Genomic DNA, 10,152 nt, shown 5'->3' on the forward strand with positions numbered 1-10,152 from the left:
CTCTAAGCATGTTATCGAATGCGAGGCACATTTTTTAAAGCTTTTATCATTTAGGAAATGGCAGTAATACGAAGACGTCGGTAAATGTTTCACATTTCTTGTGCATTAAGGACACACAGTTAAACACAGTAACTGGGAAGCCTCTTGTGGCTTTGGGGATAGCCAATCTGCTTAGCTAACCAAAATCAAGGTAAAGTTACTCACCACTGAAAATATAAACGACCAAAATTCTTTTGTATTCTGGACTTTTCTAAACGTGAAGGAGACCACGTAAGTGAAGAGCACGACTGATGGGACATAACCAATCAGGCAAAAAATCTGCAAAGATAGGAAAGGTTTCCTCAGGAAATGTGAAGCATCCAGGGGTGAAATTTTTGTATAAGTATCAACTAGAATTACTTTAGCGTGCCACATAACTCTGGATTCATCTTTGTCACTTAATTTGATGTATTTTGCCACCTTGGTACACACCGCATACACCACTAAAGACACAAATAAAAGAGTATGTGGATAGGCAGGAACTGCACTCATTGCATTTCTTTTAAACTATTTCTCTTTTTTTTTTTTTTTTTTTATAACACAGGCTCTCATAAATGCTGACCTGAAGATTTTGACAAATATTAAGAATTCTACCTTCAGCTTTAGAATTTTCCTCGAAATTAAAAGAAGGGTAGATGCACTGGTAAGAAAAAAAAAAAAACCCACAGCGCAACGGTCACATCCCAAACCTGATTAACTCAGAGCTTCTGGGAAAGCAACTAGGAAAATCTGATTCTTCTCAATTACAGCCAATATCTCAGGGAAGACTGCTCTGAATATAAAAGACACGAAGACTTGTAGACTCTTCAGTTTAATCACATGCTGCAATTCATTGCGGAGCTGGTCTGTGTTCAAAGTCACCGTAACCTTGTCATTAGCAGCAGGCTGATGCAAATGGAGCAATTATCAATCGGCAGCAAAGAGCACAAAGCAGACTGAGCGAGCAGAGCAAAAAAGAACGGAGTATTTCCTTGGAAGATCCTTGGAAGCTCCGTTTTATTCCAGTTCTAAACGAAACTCCAAAATTTGACTTTTTTTTCCCCATGAAAAGCAGGACTATTTTGCCTTTGGTGCAGCCTGACTGGTGTGTCCACTTCAGCATTTTCCCTTTTTTTAGACATTTTTTTAGACACTTCCCCTGTATATCAGTTGGAAAAAGTCTGCCGAACCACCTAATAAAAATAAACACTTGTGGAAAACAACACAACCGTGCTCTCACGTCGCCACCGCGCTCACCACAGCAAGGAACTTGCCCACGTAGAAATAAACGCCGTAGTGAAAGGCGAAGAGGCTGCCTATCATCAGGACAAGGATGGAGAAGAACAGCGGGAGGTCGACAACAGCTTGTCCAGTCCAGTAAGCAGAAGGATAAAGCCCCGCAATCTTCAGCTGCGTGTACGCTTTGATCTGCACCAGGAAAAGACAACACGACGTTAATTAAACGTCAATTAAAATTAACACTGTGTTCATCTGCCTCAGCGCGTGATCAGGGTCTCGTTTTTCCCCTCGAATACGCTGCTTTTGGACTGGTGTGGCATCAGCGTGCTACCTGCTTATTGCTGATTTGAGCTGCCAAAAAACATTTCCATAGGAAAAAAAACACGCCTTTTCCCCAATCGGCTCCACCCCAGGCAGGAAACAGCAGTTATACCCGTACTCTCTCTCATGGCAAAAGACACTATTTAAAACACCTCTTCAGATTTTCCCCAGTCCCAAGATTTTTAAGTTCTTGTGCAGTCTCTGAATCTGGGAGTTTACCTTATGGTTTTCTGCATTGTCCATGGCAAAATAGGGCGGCATTCCTGTAATAATGATTCCCAGTAACACGGCTTCAAAATAGATCTCCAGTCTGAAAATTGTGTCTGGAAGATTCTGAAATCGAAATCAGGTTTCTTCAATACCAGAACGTGAGTGACCAAAAAACCCCCCCAAAAAAAGCGTTTAGAATTGGAACGTGACTGTAAATACGAAAACATTTATTCTGTGTATCTCAAGAGGAGTATGGAGAAAAATACTTACGGAAGCTTTTGGAGTATTTATAAGCATGTCTAATAAAATTCCTAGAGAATTAATCTCCCGTGCGGGTCCTCTCCTCTCCCAGAGGCCACCCCAGCTCTGCCCAGAGGCAGCAGAGCCCCCCGCAGCCTCCGAGAAACGCAGGCAACCTGCAACAAACCCTTAACAAATCCCCCCCCCCAAGACATCCTCTTTCCAAACCCCCTTTCCTCCACTTCCACAAGGTGCAGAACAAAACCCCGGCACTTCTCAAGTCCTCTTCAATTCTGCGAAGGTACCACCAAGGCTTAACTCCTCAGGCTTTGACTACCAGGGCCCAATCCTTCCCAGCCCTGGGTGCTGCAGACAGCCCCAACCAGCTTCTCTCTTCGTTCAGGACGTGGTTTTGCACCCTCCTCTCACCCCGGGGATGCTCTGCCATCCTCCCCATGTTTAAGGCCGCTGCTCACCTGAATGAAGGGGTTGCTCCAGATTTGGATGCTCTCTGTCACGTTTAAATTGCGCAGGAGCAGATTGCTGACAATATTCATCAAAACGGGCAGGGAATGCACCATGGTACTGTTGAATATGATCGTGAAAACATAGTTCTGGAAAGGAAAGTATGCGCTGGGTTAATTCTTCTGCACGAAGGGTAAAGACCCTGTGAGAGCTCTCCGACGGGCTTAATTAAACCTGAATATTGGGAAAAAAAAAAAAAATCTTTGCATAATAGAGTATGCTTTGCAGGAAGCTCTGGGTTGCTCAGGGTGCTAATAGCATGTAACCTAATTCAAGAAAATAGTTATGCTCACGGAGAACAAATTATTTGAAATAAATTCCCCCAATTTTTTATGCTACTGCGGTGCTATCACAATTACAGTCTGAAAAACAAAACACATGACTCGCACTCCTATGTTCTTGCTAATGCATTTAAAAACCAGACAGGCAAAAATTTACGTTAGCTAAGGGCTGCATCGTCACACTACTATTAACAGTTTGTAATGAATAAAAATGGGAACAAGAGAGAGCTGGCATACTGCAAAGCAGTTCCTTTGCAGGAGATTAAATACGACCCCGATGTTCAAATCTTTCTGACACTCCTTCAGCGACCATACTGAAATGAATACTTACAACCCAAGAAACTCATTCTTCTTTACACATGAGAGCATCATGGAATTATACTTCTGTCAAGTGGTATAATTCAGCCAGTAAAAGGAAAAAAAAAATAAAAATGCCTATGCCAGGTCTCTTGTGAAGTAAAATATTTCTCTTGGCTTTTTGTATCCTTGTGGGGAAGAAAAGGGGATGGAAGTTTTATTAGCCTACCATTATTATCACTATGGAAGAACATTCATTTTAATAATACTTCCATTCTGTTAATAGAAGTCTTCTTTCCAGGCCTCTTGTACAAGCAGTATTATAAGATATAATTCGATTATATGACTCAATACGACCTTTCAGGCAAGAGTACAACAAACCCAGCCCCTAACCAGCTGCCTACCTGCTCTCTGGGATACGACCAAGCTGGTCAGTCTGTCTTACCTGTCTGGATTCAAGGTCAAACACATTTAAAGCTGCACTGTGAGGTGCAGCTGAGACGTAATCACTGTCATTGAACATCTCCAAGAGTATGTTCATGCTCCCAAGAGAACGGACAATGTCATCGATATCTGATTCTGGTGTAAAACAGAGAAAACCTAATTACTCATCACCAGCTTAGAGTATTTTACACAAAATTACTGATGCTTTTGCTCACTGATACACGTCTATGATGAAATGTCACTGTGAACATGCCCACTAAAGAGAGTCCTCTGCTACTCTGAACGTGAATGATTTTATTTTGGCCTCCCATTCAAGAGCCTTGCAAGGATTCAAGAAAATTTTCTGGTTATATTCTCCAACTAATTTGTGCAAGTCAACTGCAGCAGTGAGGAAGCAGAGCTGCCGACGAGCATTACCATGATACCCAAAGTTTCAGTTGAACAGAGAATTAGCGAAGAGAGCAGGAAACCAGCAGCACTTTTGATAAGAGTGTCTGGAGAAATGAAGTTGTATTAAGCACAAATTCCCAACAGCTCAAACAGATGCTCGTTTCTATTGCCCAGATGGCTACTATGCACTTTTAAAACATCCTAGATTGAAACAAAAAGGAATTTTCCAAAGTGCTTTGTAGCAGGATTTTAATGTTGATGTATCTCAAGCTTTCACACGAGTCATCTTTCTCTCTTGAGACCTAGTGAGCACAAGGCTACCGGCCACGGGAGGAGGAGGAAGGTCTCTGAACCAAACTCTACAGCACAAAGGATAATCACACTCTCTACCAGCTCTCAGTACTTGAAAACTCTTCATTTGACCTAATTTCAAAGAAAAACCTTGTCCTCAACCGCAGAAGTAGCACACACCATCCCTCCCCACGGCAGGAAATGTTAGACTGAAGAGAGATGGAGACAGGAGCTACCCCCACGGAGCATCTCTGCCCTCCTACCTGTGGAGTTCTGCAGCAGGAGGCGACTCCTGTACTTGTGATAGTCCTCTCCAGGCTTCAGCAAGTACAAATCTGGGGAAAGTTTGATAGCAGCTACAGAATTTTTGATGATGTGGTGTATGAAAAACAATAAAATCTGAACTACAAGGAAAATCAGAAAAAGCAACAACCTGAAAGAAATAAGAGGTTTAGTTTTATTAAAATTCAGTAAAAGCCAATCCAGTTTACGTGCATGCTTTAAAACATCTCCCTTGCCCCCCCCCCCTGCCCCCCCCCCCCCAAAGAAGCATATATTCAACAGTAACAGATAGCTTCACACTTAACTCTTTTTTAAATGTAACTATGGGGAAAAAAAAATAATTTAATTGCATCTTGCCCTTTCTCTGGTGTCATTCAAACAGGTTTTGAGAATTTTATATACAAATGAGAAAGCCCCAATACTTACATAACTCTCACACATTTATTTTCCCGCTTGAGACTAAGGAAATGAACTTTTGCTATGGTGGAAACCTGCTTCTTCCAGAGGGCTGTATTGCTCATCACCGACGCCTTTGTCTCGGAGAGCATCAGGAGGCTCTGCTCCATATCGTCAAGGGATTTGGTGTCCATTTCATCCTGCGTTTGCTGGGAATTGAACACGCTATAATCTGAAAAAGAAGAGAGCAGAACTCTACAGATGTGATGATCTGACAGAGTTACGTGGTTTGAAATGTTGGGGCTGGAGAAAACTGGGTGGCTATCAACTCCCTCCCCCTTGCTATCGCAGAAGCCATCTAAACATCTCTCAGCCCCAAGGTCAATGACACCCATCTACCCCAGATGATACAAATTTCTGCCACTCGAAAGGTGGAACTCGCCCCAATTTCACACCATTAGTCTGTGAATGCACCTGTATTGCTCCACATCAGCACGTTCAGCTGTTAAGCTCTCTGACACCAGGAAAAAGCTTTGCGGAGCAGGATAGTTTACTAGTCTGTATCACAAGGAAAGCTCTAAAAAGGACTGAGAGTGCTTAAACTGTTCAAAGTTGACATCAAAAGAACTGATTCATTCTGGAGTAATATTAAGCAGCCCAAACTTTTCGTTTGAGTTGGAAGTTAATTTAAAGGTGGGGAAGAAAGATAAGTTCAGCTATTTCAACCTTAAGTGCAGAATACTAATATTACCGTTCATGCAGAACGTTGGATATAAATTTTATACTGCGCATTTACAATTTCTTGAAAGTAAGCTCCGTTAGGAAAATAAAGAACATTTTAAAAAGCTGGCCACAGAAAGCGCAACTGTAAAGCAAAGAAGTTAGATCTAAGTCCACCGGATGAAAATTACTGCAGGAACAGCCAGTAAAAAGCTTTTTCCCTGAATCCACCCAGAATCATTTCCCACCCAACTCGCTGCTTTTGCGTGTTTTTCATGTTACATATTTTAGAAGCCTGGAATGCTGTGAGACTGAACGTGCCCCGTGCTGCTGGATGTAGCACTCGGAGAGGTTTTTTTTTTTACTTTTACCTCCATGGTAAAACTCTTTCTGGCAGTGATATGGCATGGCAATTCTACACTAACTAAGACGAAATGAAATATGAGGGAAAACAGGAAAACAGCCACGGTCCATCCCACCTGCTTGATCAATCTCTGCCTCAACTTCCAGCTTCAGATAGACATCCTCCAGCGTCGTCATGGAAACGCCATAGGTGATAACACCCAAGTGGGAATGAGTGTCGAGGTCAGAAAACAAGCCTACAGACAGAGTGAGAAGTGTTGGTTGCTCTGAAACAGGATGACATCGTCTCCCAAGAGATCTTCCAGCCCAGCAGAGGCATCCCCAGAGCTTTCTGCGTGGTACTCTAGAGAGCAGGTAACAGGTTAAATAATGGTTGCTTAATTACAAAGACACAGGTCATGGCTTGAGAACCAAGGTTGGGATAAGCTGCTTTTAGCATCAAACCTCAACCTCTGTGGTCAAGTGTAGGAAACGTGGCGTGTTTTCCCCGAGCTGTGGTGTTCATGAAAACCACCTGAGCACCCTAAAGCCCCTGGGCTGAGAGCTGCCTCCTGCCTGGCTGCGAGAGCCCCTCTCCTGGGAACATCACACATAGGGACTGCAGGACAGCTCGTCCTACCTAGATCCCAGCCAAGGCACCGAGAGATTTTACAAATAAAACCATTGAGTAACTTTATAAATTTGTGTATATATAAAAATAAATACCCAGATCTGCAAAGCCAGCTTAACTGGGCAGGAGATCCTGGACAGCATGCATAGCGTGAAGACCAAAATGATGTTCAGAGTAAGAGCACTTAGTAGCACCTTGGGATAAAAAACCACTATTAGGCTCTTGTCAGCCCCATGAAATGAAGGACTTGACAAAACGAGGAGCTTCAAAGCCAAGGTCACACTGCAGAGAAATGCAAATGTGTAAAATGGGAAGAGCAGCTGGATACTCCGAAATTTCTTCTTCCCCAGTAGCTGAGGCACACTCCTAACCTCGGCTTCTCCTCAAAATACTTCAGGGGAATTGATTCAATCTCACATAAAGACGCCTGTTTTTCAAAAGTACACGCAGTGGCTGCTAAAGATAAAGCTAATAAATTATTAACTAGTTAAATGCAATGGGAGAAAAAAAAAATAATTATGAAATATGAGGCGCACATTCACATCAGTATTGATTCTCCCTCAGCTTTCCACATAGAACAGAGAACACACTGTTTCTTCCATTTTCTCCCGGGAAGTGAACAAGGAGCCCCGTGTAGGATTGTATCAGATAATTGCTGCCATCTAGTGAAATCAACACATTTGTTCCACGCTCCTTCTCACCAGTGAATTTTCAGGCAGTGACACAACCCTCTTGGTGGCTCCCAACAAGGGGGATTGATTTTTCTAGGACTTGGGGCTTTCTGGCTTCGTGCTGGAGGCCAGCCCTGCTCATTAAAACACTCCGCAAGGAGAGGATGCTTCTACAGGACAAGGGATTTCTCAGACAAAAGGGTGTCTCTTCACCCTTCTGCTAAAGGCACCTCCTCAGCACTTGCTGCTGGGTTCCCACATCCCTCGTGACCTACCACAGCCCCCTTGGAGGAGGCAACAAGGTCCCCACTCATCTGAGAAAGACCTCACTGACTGACCACCGGTCAAAGCACAGCCAAACGAGAAATACACAGAAAAACCCCACATAAACGCAGACGTGAGGATTCAACAGGAATTGCAGGCTACAGCCACGCCTGATGGATTTCTCTTCTACAGCCGTTGAACCCCGCAGCACAACACAACCACCAATACCTGCAAACTTGTCCATGTCCCTGAGGGGCAGCGTGTAGACGAGCTGCTCGTCGTTCTCCTGGATCAGGCTGGCTGCAGGTATGTGCTGTCTTATCAGCGAGGTTGTAGCTTCCGTGTTGCAGTAGGCATCGATGTGCATGCTAAGAAAACAATACGACGAGAAAATTGGGTTGTTGAAGCTTGTTTTTTCTCCTTACAGCCACATCAGGATGATCAGCCAGCAGAACGCCAAACGTTCAGTATGAAGATGATAAAAGGCTCTTTGGGAGGGGTGGGGGGGGTGTGAAGCAGGAGTGCTATCTTATAGATTTTGACGGAAAAAATAAAAAAAAGATACATGATGTCACATAACAGCACACACACACACACACAAATACCTCAAGCGGTAGCCAATTCCCCATTTGCTTTTGAGAAAGAGAGAAGATCCAAGGCATTTCAACATCCCTTGAGAAATCACAGCTTTACGATCTAGAAACAGAAATCAAGAAGGCCCTTTGAATCAGAAAATTGGCAGTTTGCTCAAAAAAACCCAACTATTTCGAATAAAGGTGTATTCCGTGGTTAGAGAAGCATCACTTTTTGCTCTATAAGGTGACAATCACTCAGGAACTGGGTACCCCCAGGGGGTCACGGTAGGACTCACCGGCCAGGATATCCGCCTCGTCCATGAAGTGGGTACTGAAAACGGTCACACAGTTTGCTTTTCTGTTTTTCAGGAGGTTCCAGACGATGTGCCGGGAACACGGATCCATACCCGCCGTCGGCTCATCCAGCAGTAAAACCTTTGTGCAAAACCAAGAAGCATTTGCAAAGCCATACCCACCCTGGTATTGACCTCAGGAAACCCTACCTAGGTAACAGATATCGGGATTTTTTCTTCGAAGCCTGCTAATTAGTCCTCTAAAACATAGAGGAAACTAATTCTAGAGTAAGCAAGGCAGCTATCTTCACTATACTTCATATAAATTAATCTTCTGTGGTGACAAACAGAAAAACCACGTAGTAAGTCAACGCCACTGTCTGTTTTATTCTGTTTCCAACACAATTCTGTTTAGCTATTGATTCGCTCCTTCTATCAAGGGATGGTTAAATATACAGGCATGCCTTTAAAATCCCAGATTTTAAAATCTCTGATTCAAAAATCACATTTTTGAATACAGATCTAAAAGCAGTCCCCATTCTCACAGGCCAGAAATAATGGATCTGTGACACAAAAGAGCTCTCTGGCTCCGTCCCTGCTCTAAGTGTGTGGATGGTTTTGCAAGCAAAGTCTCCAACAGTTTCACTGTTGAGGGATAGATGTTACCTGCCAGAAATGACACAAAACTTGTCACACTATTTATTTCACAAAGATCAAATCCAGAGCTACAGCCATTATCTAATCCATTAACATTCTCAAGCATAAAGGTTGAACTATTGAAATGATTTCAATTGTTTGAACCATAAATGAAGAAGAAAAAGGGCGACAGATGTTCAAAGTAACAATTTCTTCATCTTGAATATTATTATATGCATTAGTCAGTTTTGACAAGAGACATCGAGCCCGAGGATGTCAGTGACATCAAGCTTGGGAACTCCTCCATCCCACTCACCTTTGGGTTCCCGAGAACAGCAACTCCCACCGACAGTCGCCTTTTCTGCCCCCCGCTTAATTTTTTAGCTTGATTGTCTCTGATAGGCTGCATATCCAAATCCAGCAACACCTTCTGCACCTTTAAAACATAAGAAACACGTTCACTGTTAACAAAATGCAGCTACCATTTTTTTTTTTTCACCAGACTATTAACGATTAATGACGTTAACTGTTCCTAATCCAGTGTATTCTGCACCCAAACTGCACGCCCTGCTAAGGAACCTGCACACCCAGAGCAGGGTCTGAAAATCCAGCAAACCCAAAGCGGTTAAAAGGCGTCGATGCTTGAACACAAATGCTCGGATTTAAAAAAGGTTTCATCAGCATTTTAGTTTCTTAGCAAAAATCAACAGTTTATCTTTGTAAAAATATCTGTCTGTAGCTCTTTTTCTATTGTACGGCAAAGGAATATCTCCCTACAAGCTTGCCTTAAGGAAATATCTGTGCAATGTACGGGTATTTTACCCTCCAGGTTAAAAATGAACATAACAAGACAGTATCTATGCCCAGCTGACTTACCTCTTGTATCAAATCGTTCTGAGGGATTCCCTTAATCGCAGCAAATATGGAGAGATTCTCCTCCACCGTTAATATATCAAAGTGTATGTCGGACTGAGGGCACACCCCCGTTATCTGCCGCACTTCAAGCATTTCATCGATTTCGGAGACTTTGTGCCCATAGACGGAGACAAACCCTAAAAAAAAAAAAAAAAAAAAAAAAAAAAAAAA

General features: G+C 42.9%; 1 protein-coding gene across 2 annotated transcripts in view; it reads right to left on the minus strand.

The window, feature by feature from the left end:
• Positions 1 to 10,152, minus strand: part of ABCA5 (ATP binding cassette subfamily A member 5) — a 34,508-nt gene that overhangs the window by 9,849 nt on the left and 14,507 nt on the right. For both annotated transcript variants that reach the window (XM_026861088.1, XM_026861087.1), the window contains 13 exons: positions 9,943 to 10,118; positions 9,383 to 9,502; positions 8,434 to 8,572; positions 8,168 to 8,258; positions 7,791 to 7,930; positions 6,134 to 6,253; positions 4,965 to 5,166; positions 4,520 to 4,689; positions 3,577 to 3,710; positions 2,505 to 2,642; positions 1,798 to 1,911; positions 1,276 to 1,446; positions 205 to 318 (listed from right to left, as the gene is read on the minus strand). In XM_026861088.1, coding sequence (XP_026716889.1) covers positions 205 to 318; positions 1,276 to 1,446; positions 1,798 to 1,911; positions 2,505 to 2,642; positions 3,577 to 3,710; positions 4,520 to 4,689; positions 4,965 to 5,166; positions 6,134 to 6,253; positions 7,791 to 7,930; positions 8,168 to 8,258; positions 8,434 to 8,572; positions 9,383 to 9,502; positions 9,943 to 10,118 — 1,829 coding nt within the window. The remainder of the gene's footprint in view (positions 1 to 204; positions 319 to 1,275; positions 1,447 to 1,797; positions 1,912 to 2,504; positions 2,643 to 3,576; positions 3,711 to 4,519; positions 4,690 to 4,964; positions 5,167 to 6,133; positions 6,254 to 7,790; positions 7,931 to 8,167; positions 8,259 to 8,433; positions 8,573 to 9,382; positions 9,503 to 9,942; positions 10,119 to 10,152) is intronic.

The sequence above is a fragment of the Athene cunicularia genome (genome assembly GCF_003259725.1).
Source record: "Athene cunicularia isolate RWA chromosome 18 unlocalized genomic scaffold, athCun1 chr18_part1, whole genome shotgun sequence".
In the NCBI taxonomy this organism is placed as follows: Eukaryota; Metazoa; Chordata; class Aves; order Strigiformes; family Strigidae; genus Athene; species Athene cunicularia.